Source organism: Diplotaxodon limnothrissa, linkage group LG17 (assembly GCF_057381915.1).
Source record: "Diplotaxodon limnothrissa isolate DT_005_m linkage group LG17, D_limnothrissa_male_GT1.1, whole genome shotgun sequence".
Classification (NCBI taxonomy): Eukaryota; Metazoa; Chordata; class Actinopteri; order Cichliformes; family Cichlidae; genus Diplotaxodon; species Diplotaxodon limnothrissa.
This window is the reverse complement of record NC_140612.1, coordinates 31,652,959-31,675,707: the sequence shown is the minus strand read 5'-3', so window position 1 is coordinate 31,675,707 and position 22,749 is coordinate 31,652,959. Positions and strand designations below refer to the sequence as shown.

The following is a 22,749-nucleotide window of genomic DNA, read 5'->3' as shown; positions in this document are numbered from 1 at the left end:
CGCAATTAGATTATTTCCATAATCGTTCAGCCCTAATTAAGTCCACCTTAGCTCTATTAATATTCTGCTAGATATGGATCTAAGTGACTCTGATGACACCCCAAATGTGACTCCCCTTGTTGTGGGTAGGGGCAGAGGGTTCACAACTGTTCCTTTTTCACTGGGTGACTGTCGGGTGGGGCATAGAGCAGCAGATAGTTCTTGTGAGCTGGTGGCTGAGTCGCAGTCAGTACAGTGCACTAAGTCATCTACCTCAGACCCCCCAATAACTGATGTGAGTCTAGTCGACCAAATGAGCGACATTGTGCAGCAAATTGGGCAACGCCTGGCTGATAGCATTCTGTCACACCTGACTACGCCACACACTTCGAGCCCTGCATCTGCTACATATACATGTCCTGAGGTGGCGCATGAAACAACAGATCTCCCCTCCAGCCGCTCACTAGATCTCTCTCAAGTCCAGCTGGTGGCTCCACGACAGGTTAAAGACCCACCTGTGTTTCGGGGGGAGAGTTTGGACTCATTGTCTGTTGATGAGTGGCAGGAAGCCATGCAGAGTTACATAAAGAAGAGTGCCATTCTTCCAGAAAACCAAGCTGAGGAGATTTTGATGCATCTGAGAGGCAGGGCAAAAGATGTTGTGAAATTTGGTGTGAGGAATGGTGGAATTGATGTCCAGCATAATCCACAAGCTATCTACAGACTTCTGCACAAACATTTTAGTTCCACCCAGTGCTCGTCTGTGCCCCTGGCTGACTTTTATTCCACCCTGCCGAAGGACCGAGAGGATCCATATGAGTACTGGCTGAGGCTGAACAAGGCTGCTGATGTTGTTGGCAACTGTCTTAAGGAGCAGGGGAAATCTTTTGAGAACTCTGGTGTGGAGGTTGCACGCATGTTCATCAGACACTGCCCCTGCAGAGACTTGGCTCTTATTTTTAGAACCAAAACATGTGATAAATGGTCAGCTCGTGAAGTTCAGGAGGTACTGGATGAGTATCACCTGGGTAAGGGGTTCCAGTCTCCTCCACAGACGGGTAACTGTGTCTATGTGAATAAGGCAGAGGTTAGCACAAATGGTACTCCTTGTTTGGCTGACCATGAGCAGAGGCCAGCTGTGAGTCAGGATGGCTCTGCTATTGAGAGGTTGATCAGCATGCTAGAGAAGGTGCTGCTTCAAGGCCCAGGCTATGCTCGAGCTAATGCCAGGCGACAGAGTGCCCGACTGCCGAGAATACCGGGCTTAGATGACACACCATGTTCCATCTGCAGAGATAGCTCCCACTCCACACTCACGCACTGTCGGGAAAACAGATTGTGCTTCATGTGTCACCTACCTGGTCATTCGAGACGTAACTGCCCAGAGGGCAAGTGTACTCCTTCCAGTGGTCATCAGGGAAACTGAACGATCTGCGTGGAGGGGAGGACAGCGCAGATCCAGCAAGTAAGCCTCCCATCTTGGATGTGACTGATATTAATGATTATGACACTTTGTATTCTACTTACAGTGGCATTGTCCCGCCAAATAAAACACTGATTGCACAGGGCTTGCATAGGCTCTCAAACACTGATAGTTTATTCTACTCTGCAGTGACTACTAGTGGTGGACAAGTTCTTAAAGCATTAGTGGACAGTGGCTCTATGGCGTGCACCATAAGTGAGACAGTTGATGAGAAACTTTCACAATCGATACCTGATATTGAGAGACGTTCAGCTGAAGACGTTGTCATTGTTGGTTGTGGGGGTCACCTCGTTACGCCTTCTGCTATGTATGATCTTACAGTGTCAATATATGGCTTTAAGGTGGTGATTCCTGTTCTGGTGGTTCCGGGCCAGGCTGATGACATGATTCTGGGCAGCAATGCGATAAAGTGGCTTATTTCACAGTTAAAAATGACTGTTGGTACCCAGGATGATGCTTTCCCTCATTTGGCAACTTTGCTGTCCTATTCTGATGACTGTGGTGGCAGAGCAATGCCTCCAAGTTTCGGCACTGCAAAGCTTAAGAGACGCATCACCTTGCAGCCCTTGTCTGAACATTTAGTGTGGGCTAAGCTGCCTGCTCCTGATGCCTCAGCGGTGGGAAGTGCTGTCATTATTGAACCCACTCAGTCTCGATCCAAACCTGCACAGATCCTAGTGGGGCGAGTTGTCACTTCCTTGTTTGGGGATGGTTGGGTCCCTGTTAAAGTGGTGAATCCCTCCGACAAGCCCCTCACTCTCAGGAGAAATGCTAAGGTTGCTGATGTGTCCCCCTGTCTTTCTGTGCAGGACTTACCTGAACCTGTTCAAATTCGATCCAGTACACAATACACACAGAACTCGTCGCCCGCACCGAGATCAGAAGCGGAGATGTCACAGCGCTTGTGTGATTTGGGCCTGCAGGACCTGGACCTCTCATCCTGTGAAGCTTCCCCAGAATGGAGAGATAGGCTGCTGCGACTCATTGAGCAGTATGAGTCCATCTTTTCAAGGCACAAAATGGACTGCGGTGAGGCTGCTGACTTTGTCCACAGAATCCGCCTGGTGGATGACAAGCCCTTCAGACTGCCATACAGACGGGTCCCACCATGCCATTACGAGAAGCTTCGCACTGCCCTAGATGAGATGGAGGAGTCAGGGATAATCCGTAAGTCCCAGAGTGAATTCTCATCCCCCCTTGTCTTAGTTGTTAAGCCAAATGGTGACCTGCGCATATGCAATGACTTTAGATGGTTAAATGCAAGAACAGTTAAAGATGCACATCCATTGCCTCATCAGTCAGACGCCCTCGCAGCACTTGGTGGGAATGTTTTTTTTTCTACAATGGATCTCACATCGGGGTTTTACAATGTCAGACTCCACGAGGACGACAAAAAATACACGGCATTCTCCTCCCCATTTGGCCTTCATGAATATAACAGGATGCCTCAAGGCCTGACAAATAGTCCTGCTACTTTTATGCGGATGATGATGTCCATTTTTGGTGATGAGAACTTCACAAGTTTGTTGTGTTATCTGGATGACCTTATGGTCTATGCCCCATCCGAACAGGTGGCTCTTGAACGTCTGCAGATGGTTTTCTCACGACTTTCTGCCAACAACCTGAAGCTCGCACCAAAGAAATGCCACTTTCTTCAGCGGTCTGTGAAGTTCCTGGGACACATCATATGTGGTGAGGGTGTGAAAACAGACCCAAGTAAAGTGCAGGCTATAGACAATGTGGAGGAAGCAGACCTGATGGAGTCTGACGGGGTGACACCATGTGCAAGGAAAATCAGATCCTTCCTGGGGATGGTTCTCTACTACCATCATTTTATCGAGCGGTGCTCTGCAAAAGCTAAGCCACTGTTTGATCTTGTGGCTGAACCAGCTGCGCTACGCAAGAGAGGTAGAGGCCGTAAGCCTAAATTTAAAAGGGGCCACGTGAAGCTGTCTCCGGCTGACTGGACTGATGAGTGCAGGGAAGCATTCAAGGCCCTAAAACATGAACTTGTGCATAGTGTCACATTAGCCCATCCAGATTTTACTGCGCCCTTTCTCCTTGCAGTTGATGCTTCCTTTGACGGCCTTGGAGCCGTCCTCTCACAGTTGCCCCCTGATGGTAGCATCGCCAGACCAGTGGCATTCGCCTGTAAGACCCTGTCACACTCTCAGCTAAACTATCCAGCGCATCGTTTGGAGTTTCTTGCTCTGAAATGGGCAGTCTGTGACAAGTTTAGCCATTGGCTGAAAGGGAGCCACTTCACAGTGTGGACGGACAATAACCCGCTGACATACATCTTAACCAAGCCTAGGTTAGATGCATGTGAGCAACGATGGGTTTCAAAGCTTGCAGCATACAGTTTTGAACTGAAGTATGTCCCTGGCACCAAAAATGTTGTCGCGGATGCATTGAGTAGAGAGCCATTTGTCCAGTCGTGCATAGGCCACAGGCTAGTCACTGAACCTTATGCTGCCCTATTGAACCAAATGCACGGTCTGGTGGATGGGACTGTGCAGGATATGTTTCGGTGTGCTGCAAACTGCCAGTTGGTTGTGGATCAGTCTGAGGAAGGAGCTACAACTATCCTAGCTAACCCTCAAGGTTCTCTCTCGTCACAGGATGTTTCTGCTGTGTTGGCTGCACATGACACTGGTGGTATCAGCCATGTGAGAGGTGTGGGATCTGATATCCCTCAGGTCCCAACTATTGCCCGTCCAGCCTGTACGCCGAGAAGTGAACTCGCTAACCTGCAGGAACAAGATGAGGTTTTGGGCAGAGTTTTCTTTTATGTCCGGCGTCACAAGAGGCCCACCAGGCATGAACGTGCTAGCGAGTCCCGTGGTGTAATGAAATTACTCAGACATTGGTCCAGACTCTTGATTAAAGATGGTCTGTTGTATAAGGTGAAGAAAGACAGGAACATGAACGTGACGATTTACCAGTTTGTTGTCCCAGACACTCTGAAGACTGAAGTTCTCCGAGGCATCCATGATACGGCGGGTCATCAGGGCCAAGTCCGCACCCTGTCTCTTGCAAGGCAGAGATTCTTTTGGACAGGGATGGAGCGTGACATCATCAATCATGTGAAAGGCTGTTTTCGTTGTGTGGTTGGGAAAACCCCAGAGCCGAATGACCGTGCCACACTGGAGAGCATTTGTACCACTGAACCGATGGAGCTAGTCTGCATCGACTTCTGGACTGCTGAACAGACTGACAAGAAGTGCGTTGATGTTTTGGTTGTCACAGACCATTTTTCCAAATTAGCGCATGCATTCCCTTGTAAGAATCAGTCTGCCAAGCAGGTTGCTCGCCGCCTGTGGAATGACTTTTTCTGTGTGTACGGCTTTCCCAGACGTATACACTCTGATCAAGGAGCCAACTTTGAGAGTCAACTCATTAAGGAGCTCCTGGACATGGCTGGCATCCAGAAATCACACACCACTCCTTACCACCCAATGGGGAATGGTATTGTCGAGCGATACAACAGGACCTTGGGAAATATGATACGGGCTTTGCCCCCTCAATCCAAAGCCAGGTGGCCGCAAATGCTTCAGATGTTGACGTTCTGCTACAATTGCACTGAACATGAAACAACAGGTTTCGCACCTTTTTTTCTCGTATTTGGGAGAATTCCTCGTCTGCCTGTTGATGTTGTTTTCCAGCATGTTCTCCCTGATGGTGCCGTTGTTGACCACGGTGAATTTGTCGCCCATTTGAAGCGTGACCTGTCTGAGGCTGCCCGCATTGCCAGGCAGAACAGCCGTATTGCCCAGGCTCGCCAGGCGAGGAATTATGACCGCAAGGCTAAGGGTGCGCCCCTCTCAGTCGGTGACAGAGTCTTGCTTGCTAATCGTGGTGAGAGAGGAAAGAGGAAGATCGCTGACAAATGGGAATCCACAGTTTTTGAGGTGGCGTCTGTGAAACCTGACATCAATCTACCTACCTAGGGAGTTCACCGTTGTCATAATAACAGCTGTTTACATACCACCAGATGCTAATGCTAACTCTGCGATCGCACTCCTGCATACAAACATCAATAATAAACAGAGCACTTACCTATGTACAGACATATCGTAGCAGGGGACTTCAATCACGCAGACTTAAAAAGAGCAATCCCCAAATTCCACCAGCACGTCAAGTGTGCCACTAGGGGTGACAAGATTCTGGACAAAGTTTATTCCAACATCAAAATGGGCTACAGGGCCAGACCTTTGCCACATCTGGGTCAGTCTGACCACTTGTCACTGTTTCTAATCCCTGCATATGCCCCCCTCAAGAAAACTGCTCTTACCATCACAAAGAATATTACCATATGGCCAGAGGGTGCCTCTCAGCAGCTGCAGGACTGTTTTGACAGGACTAACTGGGATATCTTTGAACATCAGGACTTGGAAATGTTCACAGACGGTGTCCTCTGCTATATAAAACACTGCATAGACACTGTTACAGCAGTCAAACGGATCCGGGCTTATCCCAACCAAAAGCCCTGGATGACCCGGGAGGTCAGGCAGCTGCTGAAGGAGAGGAACATTGCGTTCAGGTCTGGCAACAGGGATTACTACACCACAGCCCGATCCAACCTGAAGAGAGGCATCAGAGAGGCAAAGGGGGACTATAGGAGGAGGATCGAGGACCATTTGAAGAGTAATACCAGCCGGCAGGTGTGGCAAGGCATCCAGCACCTAACCAACTATAAGATCAATCTCGGAGCTGCGGACGGTGACCTGGAGCTGGCAGAGGAGCTGAATATCTTCTTTGCCCGCTTTGAGACCAGGGTACCGGAGGTATTGGAGCCACAGCAGCAACACGCCACCCATAGCAGCACCACCCTCACCCTGGAAGAGCACGAGGTGAGGCGCATGCTGCAGGCTGTTAACCCGAGGAAGGCGGCGGGTCCTGATGGTGTGCCAGGTCGAATATTGAGGGATTGTGCAGGACAGCTGGCTGGGATCTTCACCAGGATTTTCAACAAATCCCTCGCACAGGCGACTGTCCCACTCTGCCTGAAGTCCTCCACCATAGTCCCCTTGCCTAAGAAGCCCCACATCACCGGCCTGAATGACTACAGACCGGTGGCACTCACCCCAGTGGTAATGAAATGCTTTGAGAAGCTGGTCCGCAGACACATCACAGCAGTCCTGCCCCGCAGCCTGGATCCACACCAGTTTGCCTACAGAGCAAACCGATCCACGGAAGACGCTGTAGCCACAGCACTCCATGCTGCATTAACTCACCTGGAAGAGCATGGTAGCTATGTGCGGATGCTCTTCGTGGATTACTGCTCAGCTTTTAACACCATCCTTCCACACAAACTGGTGGCCAAGCTACAAGACCTGGGGCTTCCATACAGCACCTGCATGTGGATCAATAGCTTCCTCTCGGGCCGTAGACAGAGAGTCAGAGTTGGCCATCACACATCCTCAGCCCTGAGTCTCAGCACTGGCTCACCCCAGGGCTGTGTGCTCAGTCCACTGCTCTACTCTCTCTACACACACGACTGCACTCCTCGCCACCACAGCAACATCTTTGTGAAATTTGCAGATGACACCACAGTGGTGGGGCTCATTTCCAAGGGAGACGAGTCTACGTACAGAGACGAGGTGGAGCAGCTGACGTCATGGTGTAAGGCCAATAACCTCCTCCTCAACACTTCAAAAACCAAAGAACTCATAATAGACTTCAGAAGGAAAAAGGCAGAGATCCAACCACTATTCATAAATGGGGACTGTGTAGAAAGGGTGGCAAGCTTCCGCTTCCTGGGAGTCAATATAGAGGAGAACCTTTCCTGGAGTGTGAACACCTCCGAGCTGCTGAAAAAGGCCCAACAGAGACTGTACTTCCTGAGAATTCTCAGGAGGAATAACATCACACAGAGACTGCTGGTGTCCTTCTACAGAGCCACCATTGAGAGTGTTCTAACTTACTGCATATGCATCTGGTACACTAGCTGCACAGGGGCTCAGAGGAAAGCACTCCAAGGGATCATTAACACCGCCCAAAAGATCACTGGCTGCCCTCTCCCCACACTGGAAGTTCTACACAACGCCCACTGTTTTAAAAAGGCCCAAAACATCATAAAAGACACCTCACATCCTGGCCACTCCCTGTTCGAACTGTTGCCCTCAGGCAGACGGTACAGGGCAATCAGAGCAAGGACTAATAGACTCAAACACAGCTGTTATCCAACTGCAATAACACATCTGAATACTACAAAAAAAATGTCCATCACGCCACTCTTGTGTTAATCTATGCACGGTCTGAAGCATGTGTGTGGGAATGTATGTGAATGTTTTACTGTTATATCTTATTAGTATTTTAAGTATTCTATCTATTTTATTTATTGAATTTTATTGTTTTATTTATATTTTGATATTGCTAGGGATGATGCAATGATCGGGGACCATTCTTAATTTCGTTGTTCTCATGACAATGACAATAAAGTTTCTGATCTGATCTGATGATCTGATGTGTACCACATCAGAGACCCTGTGACTCTCAGGGAAAAAGTTGTTCACCGAAACCTACTACTTCCTGTGAGTTTCATTCCTGCAGGAAACGAGTGCATACCAGTGTCAACCTGCCCCTCGGTTGCGGATAGTGGACAAGGTGAACCAGAACTTCCAGGTGATGTGCAGGATGGTGAGACGAAGACGGTTCGCTGGCTCATGCAGATAGACCAAGCAAGTGACAGGGACTCTGCGGTTGGTCAACCTGGTTGTTCTCTTGGTGCGGCTTTCAGCGTCCCAACCTCTGAGGCAGAATCGACTGTGGCCCCGCCTGCTGGGTGTGACCCGTTGGTTTCCCGGTTGCCCTCCCCTGCCCCCTCTATTGAATCTGTTGTGTCCCGGAGTGCCTCCTCGCAGCTTCTGGCGGGAGATGCTCCACATGTCCTTTCCCCTGAGCTTGTGACTGACACACGACTGAGTACAGGGGACCGTGTAGTGCGTACACAGCCACCACCTCTTTGTACTAGATCAGGTAGACCTGTGAAACCTCCAACACGTCTCATTTGTGAGATCAATGAACAACAGGTTGATGATTCAGTGTCGACAGTTGACTCCTTGTTTTCATTTGTGCGAAATATGTTTTCAGGATAGATTACTAGCCGTTTTGCAAATGTGCTGTTACTCAGAACGTTTTGGGTAATACCTGCGTGGAGCAATGTTCACATCATGGGAGGTGTATACGGCATCTTTCATATCTGGGTTGGCAGGGGAATTGGCCGCTCTCTTGCTTGCCTTATTCCATATGGAAAGTTTTTTTAACTGACTTGAACTATCTTGTGCTCCCACGGTCACACTGTTATGTTTTATGCATTGGAAGTTTCTGTTTTTCTGTTGTCATGCCCCAATTTAGCAGGATTTAAGGGGGGTGTGTGTAACATAGTTAAATAGAGTTGAAGTTAAATCCCGCTAAATGGGACATTGGCGCCACCTACTGTCGAAAAAGTGACCCTGCAATATTCACAAAGGGCAAGGGATTCTGGGTAATCAGAATAATGGAGGATTCCTGCGAGATTTTGTGCTGATTGCCCACGACATTAAAAAGAGAGCATTCTAACCATTGCCTTTTTGTTGTGAATGCAGACCAGAGAAGACACTACACAGAGGTCACAAATGCAAAAAAAGAAAATAAATCTTTAATATTTGTCTTAATTACAAGATGTTATACAAGATTTTTTTTCCAAGAACCATTTGGATATACTGGACATCCCTGGGCAGCCATGTGCTGCTATGGAAAAGGGTTTGAATTCCTATTTTATAAAATAACCTCCTTGCCTTTGTTGGGCAAATTAAACCTTGACTGTCCCTGAAATCTTTTTTCTCAAATATTTAGCTCTGGGTCGTTTGAACTTAATTGTTAAACTTATGTTCATATTAGTAATTTTAACCAAATTGTTTTCAATCCTTAATTCAGTCTGAAATCCAATCTTTAGCCCGGTCAATAAAAAGTGAAATGTGGAATTTCAAAACTATATCCATGGAAAATGGAATAAAGAAGGGGACTAAAGTAAATTACTCTTCTTTCGGTGCACCTGTTCAAATGCCAGCAAATCAGCCAAATAGCAACTCAGTACATTTAGGAATGTATCTGCTTAACTTTAAATTAAGCATCAGAATGAGGAAGAAATTAGATTTAAATGACTGAAGTTAAATTTGGATTTTCCCACACAACCAAAGCTAGGACTTACAGTGGTCAGAAAAAGAATATCCAGTTAGCAGCTGTTTGCTGGGGGCTTTAAATAAATTTCTAAGCCTGTAGGTGTTATTTCATACACTGACCTGTTTATTAAATGACATTAATAATTTGGGTGGTAGAAGCACAGTATTATTTTACACTAAAAATACAGAATCAAGACGCCAGAGTACTTCTCGCTGTTGAAAATGCCCACCTGTTTTTGTCTACCAGTGTGCCTGTTGCAATGCTAACACTTCGGGCACTAATGTTTGAAAAGTGTGCACATTTATTTTTTAGATCTTACTACTAACAAAAAAAGAAGAGAAAAAACAACACCATTTTAAATGCAAAGTAATATTTATTCTGTAAATCAGTGACACTGTGACATGTAAACAACATTTTTCTTTTTACCTTTATAAACCTGTTACTGCAGTACATGAGCTCAACATTGTGCTGTTATGTGTTCATACATTCAGGCAGTAAAAACCAAATTTTGCTTCAACTGTGTTCAAAAACACTAATCTACTGTTGCTCTTTGACTCAAACCCATCCGGCTAAAAACGGAAAGGTAAAACTGGAAATGATCACACTGATAAGCAAAGAAAGAAACTGTGGTTTCACAGCATCAAAGCCAAATGTCTAAACCTGCAGCAGTGCATAATATTTGCAAGGCACGAAGCTGAACCCAGCTCAACTTCTACATCTAGACAGCACTGCTCCACGTTTGCTATCGGCACTTGGTCGCTGGGAGTTTCAGACTCTGATAATAGATAAACTATTTTTGCGTCGCTCAATTTTGAGTTCTCGTAGCACATTCAGAAAAGTCTTTGTAGTGTTGCATGATTTAACATCAATGTTGAAATATTATTACACCACAAAATCCTCTATCCTCTAGTATTTCTTTCATATTACAGCTTCTAAGATCCTGAAAGAAAACTTTACTTAAGATATAAGCACAGCAGATGTATTTTAACCAGATCCTCTGATCTGTAAAATTGTACCCGCAGAGAATTTTTCTCTCGTTCGGTGTAAAGCAGTGTGCACACCACGAAATTTCAATCACAATAATGCACACTAGAATGCAAGTTAGCATTTCACAAATACTGAGCTGCACAAAATAAGATTACTTGTTTGGCAATACAAAAAGTTTTTGGTGTTTTTAATACAGTTCAAATTTTAAAAATCTAGTTGTCTAAATTTGTTTGATATACTTTTACCATGTTTCATTTGCCACACTGACTACTACACAGAACCAAGTACAGATTCCAGGATCAAGTAAATCTTATGCCTTTTGCTTATTTATGAACCATGAGAAGAACAGCTCCTGTAGGTAGTACTGCCTACCAATGACCATGTGATGGCAGTGCAACATTCAATATTGTGGCCTAGTTTTGATTTCTAGTTGATACAGGCTGCATATACATATGCAATTATCACAACTTTTTTTTTTAAACTGGGATTCTGCATGTTATGAATTTACTGCACTTTGTTACAGACAAATCCATAGAAACGGGCCACAAAAACACTGCACATCAGTCGAAGACGTCTTCGTCCTGTGCAGATATAAGGCGAGACTCCCCATGATGCAAAGTGAAGAAACAATCTGGTTTCAGTCCCTTCTGTTCCAAAGCCTCTCTGAGTCGAAGAGGTGGATCGAGGTAATACTGCATGACAAGAGAAAACATGCATGTTAAGATATTGTTCGAGCAGCTACTCCAACACATTCAGTTTTTGTTTAGTTCTGCAGATTTTTCAGTGATTATTACATTTATATCACTTCGATTTCAACAGAGGCTGCATTAAACTGGGACGGCTGCAGGAATACTCATGCAGCTCAACAATGAAACCTTTGTTTTACTGTGTTGCCAGAACATAATAGTGTCACAACACTATATCTAAACAACGAGCTCTTGCATTGATATGGCACTCACAGAGTAGCTCTTAGGTCTATTGCAACCTCAAATACTAACTGCCTTCGATTACAAAAAAATTGGAATGCTCTGTAAAATGTAAATAAAAAGAGAATGATGATTTGCAAATCTCATAAACCTGTGCTTTCCACAAGATAAACAGTCCATAAATGACTGGGTAATGAGTAGACCAGCTTTGGGAGAGAAATGCTGTCTCATTATTCTAATCTGACTCTGTCCATTTTAAATGAGCTATAGCCTGTTGAAGATCTTATGCCTGTTCCTATACGGCTACTTCTTTTCATGATGTAGATTTAGCCCACATTTGTGCATAACATGGTAAACTGTACTCACTGAGTGGTTTCAGGAAGTGTTCCTGAGACAATGCTTTGATTTTTCATGACAGAATCATGCAAATTGTAATGCAGTTACACCTGTGGGCTCAACGTTTTTAGGACATTACTGATTTTTAACCTTGGCCCTTGCACACAGATTTCTCCAGATTATCTGAATTCTGTAGATGATATGTACTATTTAAAGTCTTTTTAAGTCAATTTTAGAATTTTTTAAATAATTTACAAATGCAGTTTTTTTGTTTTTTTTTCAGGGTGGTTAAGATCACTTTGAAGAAACCCTCTTTTTATGCCAAATCATGTTAGTGACCCATTGCCAATAACACTAATTAGCTGTAAAGTGTTCCTCCAGCTGTTTCTCTTTAGTCTCACTTAGTTTATCAATCTTTTGTTGCCTCCATCCCAAATTTTTTTGAGATGTGCTGCTCCCATCAAATTCAAAATGAGCCAATATCTTTCAGGAAATGGTAAAATGTCTCTAATCATTTGATGCTTTTTTTATGTTTCATTATCAATCAAATATGGGTTTGAGATCTGAAAATCACTGCATTCTGTTTTTATTTACATTTCATACAGTGCCTCAACAATTTTGGAAGTGAGGTTGTATAATAGTAACAAAATACTAAATTGAATGCTACTGAAATACCTTGCATTATGTAACCTTTGTTGTAAAAAAAAAAAAAAATAGAAACACCAGTCAGTCAACCTGTCAACTAACTTGTTTCAAAATGATTATATCCTCATGAGAACAGAGGAAAAAAGAATCTTCCCATTAATTTTGTGTGATTTCCTTCCTTTTTGTAGCTAAAAGGGGACCCAAACACATGACGTATCATTGGAAAGCCCAGGATGTCCTCTATTTAGTACACCAGGATTTAGTAGGGTAGCTCAAATAAGTCAAAAGATATAGAGCAAAAACACATGTGAACATTAAGCATGACCAAAGCACAAATATAAACATGTGTTTGCTTGTTAAAGAAATGGGGTTAGAGGGGGAAAAAAGACTAGGGGAGGCTCACAACTCAGATGTGTCTGTTACAACAGTAACGCAGGAGTGATCACTGGAAGTTAATCTTGGGAAGATAGTGAGATATGGACAAAATCAAATTTTGATGAGAAAGAGGTATGCATTGAGTAATGGAAATAGCATCATGACTTTAAATCCCTATAACCAATGTTTTAAAGCAAAGTTGAAGTATTCATGGTGGCAATGCCATGGTGACAATAAGAATCTTTAAATTCACTGTGCAGTAGTCCAGTGAATAGTCAATAGTTCAACATAAAACCACAAACTTAATAAACACATTGAGCCGGTAAGTGGATTCTGATGCTACAGAATTGATTATTCCATCTTTGCAAATCTCAGGCATTAGAGGGCCATTGATCTTCTATTCCAACTCTTTCAAAGAAGGCAAATCATCTAGGTTTTAAATATTTATTTAAAGAATATATAAGGGATCCATAACTAAATAAATGTATTTGTGTGGCATTACCTCATACGCGAGGGCAAAGGTGCCCCAGTGAATGGCCACCGACTGTCTGGCCTGAAGGTCCTCGTGAATCTGAACGGCCTCCTCTGGATCTACATGCTGTCCTTTCATCACGTCTCTGAAAAACCAAGTAATATTCAAGTAGTCTTTGATATCTGTTTTTGTTACAATAGGCACAGCATTATGGAAAAATGAATAGCTTAGAGGTAGAGTTAACTGCAATTAACTCTACCTACCGACTTTATCGTTGAAACATGAATGTACCTCTAGAACAGAGTAAATAAAAACTGAATCTACAGTGCCATCATTTTCCCACATATGTTTACTTATTTAGAAAACTATTTATTTTTTTGTAATTGTGACAAAGTACTGTCTGTAGAAATGTTAAAATAATCATTAGACGTGTTCCGAATGTACATTACAAAAGCAAATTCAGTGGCCAAACATTAGATTGTAAGGATGTTCTTAATAAAGTGCACATGTGTATTACCTGGGCAGGTATGCTCCGATAGGGATTGCTGCAAGGTCAAATGGTCCAAAGCGTCGTCCTATTTCCGCAAAGGAAGAACAGTAGCCAGTGTCGCCAGCAAAGAAGAAACGATGGTCTGGACCCAAAACGGTCCAGCTGCTCCATAAAGACTGGAAAATTTTTTTTTTAAAAAAGACCTGAATTTTATCAATTTTATCTGTTTTGAATTCAAGATAAAGATTTAAACAGAATTTGTTGTCCTATAAAAATGACAAAGTTCTGCTGTTGGCTTGTTTAGGGTCATGGCACTTCACTAAATCTTATTAAACAATTAAGCAATAATGTGCATATTGTTGTTGTTATTATCTTACTTTGTTATCATCCCATGCTGTGCGTTTGCTCCAGTGCTGCGAGGGTGTGCAAACAAACGTGACATCATCATGACCTGGGACACAGTTCTCCTCCCACCAGTCCAGCTCCATCACATTCTCACAGCCCATCTTCATCAGCCAGTCCATCAAACCCATTGGCACGAACCTGACACACACAATGCAAAAAGGTACATGTAATTTCTAATAAAGGGCACTAAAGGGCACAGTGTTTGACAGTGGGAAGTGAACATATGACATGAATGGAAATAATATTGTGAACCACTGATCCACCTCACGTACCAGCGTAGCTCTCCTCCGAAGCGAGCATTAAGACTGGCCACAGATCCAGCATCCAGATGATCGTAATGAGAGTGACTGATGACCACTGCATCAATCCTAGGAAGCTGTTGGCAGGAAAGTAAAAGAAGAACCTTAAAGGTGGAGGAATAAATAAAAAATTTTAACAAACAAAAATATATGTATGTATATATAGGAACCTGCTCCACAGTGCAAGGAGGACCTCTGAATCTTTTGGGTCCCATATATTGGATCGGCGATGCCCTCTGACTGAAGATTGGATCTGTCAGAACATTCACCCCATCGATTTCAACCAGAACTGTGGCATGGCCCAGCCATGTGACTCTCAGTCCTGGACCAGAGCCAGAGAGGTTTGGGTTCTGCACAAAGTATGGCTCCATCACAGGGAGCTCACGATCCAGGGCCTTTAGAGACAGAGAGACGAGGGAGAGGAACAGGCCATCCATAGTTTAAAAAATAAATAAATAACAGACAAAGTAAGATGTAAGAAGGGATGAAACAGATGGGTGCAGGAGGGGCAAATTATTTAATGCTGAAGGCCACCTTTGCTATAACTGTACTTTACACCTATGAATTTGCTAGTAGTTGGTAAGCACACCCATTTTTAAAAGTTTGAATATAGCAACAAACAGTAGAGTCTGTGCTAATAACGGGTTAACCTTTTTTCTGTTGCAGTGTGAAAGCAGCTTGTTAAGCCCTCACTGAGCTCAGCAGGTTTTCCAATAAGACCTATAAATAGTGTGTGTGTGAGATGAAATCGGCCAGTGATTCTTAGTAAAGATGTATTTGTCCTGAACTCATTTCCAAGGAGGCAAAATTTTGCCAACAGCTGTTTTCTATATAAACTTGAGACCTGCACATTTAAAAATTGATTAGTGACGCTTCACTGCGACTTGGATTAAAACCAACAGCTAATAGTAAACTGGTGATTATAAGTAAGTGATTACCTACCTCTTTACTAGAAGGTACATTGCTGTTATCTTTTTCTAAGAACAGGAACCTGAACAGCATCGAGTAGGAAGGAAAGCGCCACGTTGGCCAGGGGTTAGCCCAGCGGCCATGTTTGTCCCGACACGACTTTGTCACTTCTTCCTGCAAAAAAAGTAAATAATAGCATATTTGCTATGTTAGCAAGTCATTTTGGAATCTACAGTTGTATAAAATATACAAGTTTATTTTTCACAGGAAAGTCACAAAGTGCCTGATGCCTAAAGAAGAAACATTAAATAAAACCAAAACAACAAAACGGACACATAAACAAGACAAAGTCAGACACAAAGACCCCAAAGCCTGACTTTACCCATTTTTAAAAGCCCCATCTGAAGCAATAAAACAACTTATTCCAAAGTTTTGGAGCAAAAAGATGCCCCTTAGATAAAATAAACAAGTTCCACTCCTGACATAACAACCTAAAGAAAGGGAACTATTCAACATTACCCCAAGGTTACATAAGCTAGATTTAACAGAACGAACAAACCTACTGCCTTGTTTGAACCTTGGGATTGCGCTATCTGGGACAATGGTAAGAGTCTCTTTCATCAGAAATGAAATGTAGAAATTGTTATTTAACTAAAACTTGGAAATCAAACAGTTTGTAGAAATGTTTTTATAAATTAGATATTATCTTTTCAAGAGTTAACATCTACAAGCTAAACAGGATAGTTCCAAAAATGATCCCTGTGGAACACCACAGAACGAGGGAGGTTTTTCTGACATGATTAATAACAACAGAAAAACTTCTCTTTCTGTGAGATGAGATTTAAAGCATGCTAATGTAGATACAGACACAGCAACCACCTGATATAACCAATTTAAGAACACTGTGTGATCCATGACATTAAAAGCTGAACTCGGATGTAACAAAACACAACATGCGGAACTAGAGAGGAGGACTTCACAGAACGAAGAAGCTCTGAGGTGAAACTGAAGCCTCATGATTTGGGTTTTATTAGATAGCAGGGTGACAGTAATAGAGGGTCTTACCTCCAGTCGGTAGTCCAGGCGGAAGCTTTTGCGGGAGGAGCTGCTCTTCCTTGGAGTCCGAGCATCCACCTCTCCACCCTCAGCACCTCTAGGCTCGCCACCATCCTGAACAATGAGTACACATAGAAACTATAGTAAACTTGAATTCTTCTAAACATTTTTAAGAATTGAAAATAGACATTTAACATACAAGAACGTATTGAGAAAACATGAAAAAAATAACATCAGTGCTTTTATTAAATTCTGCAAATTCTTCTGGCGTCAAAGACTGACACATACATCAGGATTACACAACAGTTTTAAAAACACTAAGAAGTCCCTTTAACGGTTATCATGAGTTAATGACCTGAGCAGTAATTGCAAAGCCTTTTCAAAGCACCTATTTTAACATGTAATTACATTTGGCAGGTCAAAAGAAAAAGCACAGGTGTGTTTCGGAATGGGAATTAAAAACCGGTTTTCAAAGTTTACCAGGGCTGGCCTTTTTTTCCCCTCAACAGTTGGACACTGAAAAACAAATGGATCAAACTCATAGCAGTGTTGCTTCTGCACTCCTCAGTCTCTTTTTTCCCTTGCTCTGCTTCCACACTGTGTTCACAATCAGATAATAATACAGCTACACTGAAGATCTATGTAGGATTTCATTTGGTTCCCCACACAGAAAATTACTAAAGACTGAAATCAGAAAGTAACAGTTTCCTCCCTAGAGTGACTGGGCCTTCGGGATAGGGTGAGGGCCTCAGACATGTGGAGCGATCTCAGAGTAGAGATGCTGCTCCTGCATGTCAAAAGGACCCAGCTGAGGTGGTTCTGGCACCTCCTGGGCAAGCCCAACTGGGTGGAGACCCCAAAGTAGACCCTGAACCCTCTGGAGAGATCATATATCTCATCTGGCCTGGGAGAGCGCCTTGGGATACCCCAGGAGGAAGTGGAAAGTCTGGTTAAGGAGAAGGACATCTAGAATACACTGCGCAAGCTAATACCTGCTGCCACCGCAACCCAACTTTGGACAAGCGGAGGATGGATGGATGGATGTGAGAATACCAACGCTTTCAACAAAATCTTATCAATATTCACCTCCAGCTAAAAAACTAAAGCAAATATGCAACCAAATTTGCAGTGCTACCAAGCAGAACTTTGTAAACATGTGCCACCTTTTTCCATTATATTCAACAGAAGGCAGATGTCTTTTGTTGTGATGGTGCTGTATTAAGAGGATTATAGGCAAGAGGAAAAACATTTATATTTCATTTTGCGGTGAACTTTCCATTTAAACCACGGCGCCATCTAATTGCAGCTGATAATGTGCATTACCTCCACCAGGCCTTTTCTCTCCTCGAGCTCAGCTCTGTCTGAAGATGACGGCTTCTCCATGGCTTCAGCGCCCCGACCACACCTAGCACTGACACACAAACACAGTATTAACTTCACAACAGTGCTGCAAAGTCCTGCACAGCGAGCAGAACCACAATTATACCAGAAGACAATGAGAACAAAGACATTACATAAACACAACTGCAACCAAGTTATAGCCTGGCCCCTTTCACTGATAGAACTGTACTGATAACAGAACACACAAACAGCAGACAGTTAAACTGCAACACTTTGCATAAGACAAAAAGATGATAATCAGGCACAGTGACATCAGCTTTACTGTATTCAAATAAAACTATTATCTGACGTGACATTTAAATGCTTCCACTGTGTATTAAATTCAGTTGTTCAAACCTTGCCACCGCTTTTATAATTAAGGACTTGCTGGCAGGAAGAAGTGTGTTGACAGCTTTTTTCTCTTGAGTAACAGCGATTGAGAAGTAACTGATGTTCTGACACACACAAATCTAAAGACATTTGCACTGTAATTCCACTGTTTACCACATTAAAGCTTAACAGCGTGCAAGAACTCATGGGTACCTTAAACTGCAATTTTTTTGGGTGAATGTCTCCTTCAAACACGGTGGTGCAGAATTAAACTTTAAATGGAGTTTGCCTTGCCGTAAAGCATTCAAACAGGACTGGGTGTGTGACCGGAGTGAATAATGATTTCATCAGATAAAGAAGCATATATTTATGAAGGCACTTAGACGAGAGAAAGCCAAGAAGTCTAATCACAGCCCTTCCTTATCCTGCTATTATCCACAACTATCAGAGTTTGGAATACACCCTCACTATCATGCACTCAGCAATGCTTCCTTCATGGATCCTCTTATGCAAAGAGAAATAATCAGAATCAGAGAAACTTTATTAATCCCAGAGGGAAGTGGAGTAAATAAACCACTACATCTAATGCAGTTATGAAACAAAAAAACCAAAGTGCACTTGCTCTCTGTGGGGAAATCCACACATTAAACCATGCCATGCTGATGATGCACTTGGCCTCATGAATGGAACTTACACACACACACCAGGTTAACAATGGGGCTCTGTGGATGACAATCAAAATAGGTCTTTGCATCTAGCCAGCATGCCTGCCACGGTTGTATAAACAACAAACAACCTCGAGTCAGGTTTTTCCTGAATTCAAGAGAAATATCACTTTACTATTGAATAAACGCACATGTGAGCTTTAAAAACTGGACAGCACATGCTAGAAATAACCTTGACACAAGTTCGAAATAGACTTAATCATATATACTGCTGTGAAATTAATTAAGAATTCATGAAAGGAAATAATTATGAACATGACAACAGCTGCCAACTGATCGAGTTTAACCAGCACATTATGACATTTATCCGTTTCCTGTTGCAAAGGTGTCAAACACGCGATAAGGATGGCAAACTGCAAACCACTACTGACAAACTAAACCATTATATCCTCACCAAGCGTAAGAAGGAAATACTGCACACTGTATTTTACCGAGAACTCGCCTAGCAAGTGTGTTCAAAAGGAAAACAATGACTCTAGGAACAGGCCACCATAGCATTATCGTATACCACAAGCGTCGTCTAACGTCAGGTTCTAGCACCTACCTTCCCGAAAACTTGAACTCAGAATACCACCAGTGCTTTCCTTAGCGAGGAGACATGTTCTCTGCATAAACGTTAGCTTCTGACTGTTTTAATGAGCAGCATTTATGAGGAGCTGCACGCATTTTGCAGCACAGTTTACATCACTGCAGCATTACCCCGGAGGGACTATCGACAGGAAACGTTAAGCCGGCTGTTAGCAGGACGTCGTTCAAAGAAAAAATGTGAAGTTCTTAATGCAGCAGGACGGTTACGGACCATATCTCGGTACCAGCTCGGCTTCTCTGACGTCGGTGCGAAAAACCCTTTGATCACGTGACGCGACAAACTCTCGCCGCGGCTGTGGGATATTTTATGAAGGAGAAAACCGCTGTAACGAACTATATTATTAACCCTCTGATGCATGAATTATGAAAGCCTTGGTCAAGATTTTTTTTCTTAAGTGCTTTTATTCTTCTCAGGACATGAAAAAAAATGTTTAACTCTTTTTTTTTTCAAAAATATGTTTTTTTATAAAGTTATAAACTTGTCCACTCCAGTGGACTATATGCGCCTGAGCACTTAGCATGAAATACTGTGAATTTACTGTAAAAATTAATTACCTTGTGTTCTATTGTAAATATACAAACACTTGTTTGCTTGTATCCTTTGAAAAACATCTCAGCAATTTTTTTTGGAACTTTCAACTCATAAGGCCCCAATGTTTAGACGTAAATAACAAAACCAATCAACAGTCCTAGCTATGAATCCTACACCTGAATATGGCAAACTATCTCCAACAAGAGAAACATTTTTGAGTCTACACAGTTCTATAACGATGCAGGACAGTATTACCAAGCCCTTAGTAGCATGCTGGAAGAAAACACAAACTGACATCTTAGTCTCTGCATCTCCAAACAGTTCTATGTTCATCACACCTAGGCTGTGCGAAAGTTTGCAACGCATCCAGGGCACAATGGCACACAGCATTGCATGCAGATGTATTTGGTCTTCCGTGTGCACACAACATCATGGCACCTGTTTGCATTTTTCACCTCGGTCAGTTGGGGCCAGTGATATCCTGTGGCAAACCTGACCTCACAGGCTACTTTGGTGACTGCTCTCCACTTCACGGGTTGTGGGGTCCCACTGGGTCTTCCTCTTTTGCATTGCTGGAGGGAGAATCTCTTCTCTTGTTACTGACAGTTCTTTCCCATACAAGTTGGTGTTGTATGTTATATTATCAATTAGATCTGCTGGAAACAGATGTCTGAAGAAATCTATGGGATCCTTCCCCTCCACATTCAATTTCCACTCTCCTAGAAAAGGAGGCAAGTCTCCAACCAAGTCATTGTCTTGGACTTTCCAAATATTTTTGCGGGCTTGAGTATGGTCAGGTGCCATGTACCCATCTCCCACAGCTCCCTGATCATACTGACCTTCCTCTTCATCCTGCCCCTCATCGTTCTCACTTTCTGCATCCTGACTGTCTGTGTCTTCATCATCCGTAGTTCCTATGTCTCTGTTCTGCTCTGGCAGCCACTCTCATCATCACTGGACTTATCACTGAACTCCTCATCACTGCACTCATCAATGAAATCATCATCACTGGAGCTGGATGGAATTTCCTGGACTATTCTGTACGCTGCCTTATTCTTTGCTGCATTTGAAGTCTACAAAATATGATAAAATAATTATTATAGTAACTCAAACTACAGCTGATCTGCACAGAAATATATATTTTAAATGAGTAGCTTATAAATGTAACAATTATATGCTTAATTATAACCAAAACAGTCCCAAAAAACAGTGAGACAATTTATGACTTCTGTTAAAAAAATATAGTGGGTAATGCATGATGTCCACTACAGTGGACACATGGTTAATTGTAGTTTTCTACATATTAGACATAACAATTTCTTATTCCAAACAGATAATATCCTTCCCTAGATGTTACTGCATATCATCATATTTTTTTTTACCTGTTGGGCTCTTTTAGCATAGAAGGATTGACAGGATATGCCAGCAGTGGTCGGCAGGGGTGACAGTTTGTCTGCCATCTTTGATTCAGAGGAAATTTACTTGCAGTTGCACTAACTGAACACTGAATTGACCTCAATGGAGCATGGCAGCAGAGAGCACTCTAGAGGCTAATATGCAGTTCCACCATAGAAACCAATGCATTAAAGAGATATGTACGTTTTAGTAGCTGTCCACTCCAGTGACCACTATGCATCAGAGGGTTAAAAAAGAAAAATATTTTTAAATCAGTATTTTAAACATTGATTCCACCGCCAATGTTACTAGTAATTATTATTATTATATTAATTATTATACCTCAGCCAAAACAAAAGTAATAAAATCATTCAATTTCAATACAATTTTATTTATTCAGCGCTAAATCAGAACAACAGTCGCCACAAGGTGCTTTATATTGTAAGGTGTACCCCACAATAATACATACTCTTGTGTGTGTGCGTGAGTGCTATTTAGTTGTGTGATAGGTATATAGCTGCACAAAAAAAGGGAATATTCTCTACATTAAATTTTGTAACTTGAGTGATGCCGTCTTTAATTAAAGACACTGCTTTTCATTTGGGATTTTCCACAGTTGTAGCAGCAGTGCAGGAGCCCCAGCTGTCTCTGTGTCACTGGTTCTAGTTCATGTAAGATAACCGAGAATTTGAATATTTTTAAGATAGTATAACGAAGAAAGCGGTTTGAAATGACGACTGAGACCCGGACACAGCAGTGGACTATGTGACTGTAGGGTTCCCATGAGGACTGTTTAAAAGAGTCTTTGTGTAGTTTATATACGACTTAACTTACCTCGAGTTCCTCCACCTGATGGACACCTGAAGGGAATGTAACCCAAGGAAACCCACTAAATTCAGTCGCGTCTTAACCTTATTAAACTTACAACTACATACCAAACACAACAGTCCAGACTTGGACAACACTGTTTCCATTGCAGGCCCTTGTATCTGACCATAATTACTTGGCAGTTTTCGGAGAAAACAACCAGAGGACACAAAGTTACGCACAGACGAGGTTTAGTGTCCGGACTGCGAAGACTGTGAGAACTTCCTGTTAGTTGCTTTCACTGACTTTCGGAAATCAGAATCTCGCTGATTTTAAACAAACTCGAGACCTTTAAGATTATTTCAAACAATTTAATTTCAAATTGGTTTTGAAATTAAACTTTGGATCTGCTCATCTGAAAATGCATTAACTAAAAACCCAATTGTGGCTGAATGAATTAAAAA

At 42.7% G+C, this 22,749-nt stretch overlaps 1 protein-coding gene and 1 pseudogene across 2 annotated transcripts; both read right to left on the bottom strand.

The window, feature by feature from the left end:
• Positions 1-10,035: 10,035 nt before the first annotated feature.
• On the bottom strand, positions 10,036-22,535 carry napepld (N-acyl phosphatidylethanolamine phospholipase D). 2 transcript variants are annotated; one of them, XM_085375833.1, is made up of 10 exons: positions 22,313-22,535; positions 17,852-17,939; positions 16,538-16,642; positions 15,506-15,646; positions 14,734-14,958; positions 14,537-14,640; positions 14,237-14,402; positions 13,887-14,035; positions 13,400-13,514; positions 10,036-11,307 (listed from the first exon to the last, which is right to left on the bottom strand). In XM_085375833.1, exons 1-10 carry the CDS (start codon positions 22,450-22,452, stop codon positions 11,176-11,178), a joined length of 1,365 nt encoding a protein of 454 aa, XP_085231959.1. In that variant the 5' UTR covers positions 22,453-22,535; the 3' UTR covers positions 10,036-11,175. The 2 variants fall into 2 exon arrangements, with proteins under 2 accessions (XP_085231959.1, XP_085231960.1); XM_085375834.1 differs by lacking the exon at positions 22,313-22,535 and adding an exon at positions 19,508-19,766.
• Positions 20,113-21,543, bottom strand: LOC146615253 (uncharacterized; annotated as a pseudogene).
• Positions 22,536-22,749: the final 214 nt, after the last annotated feature.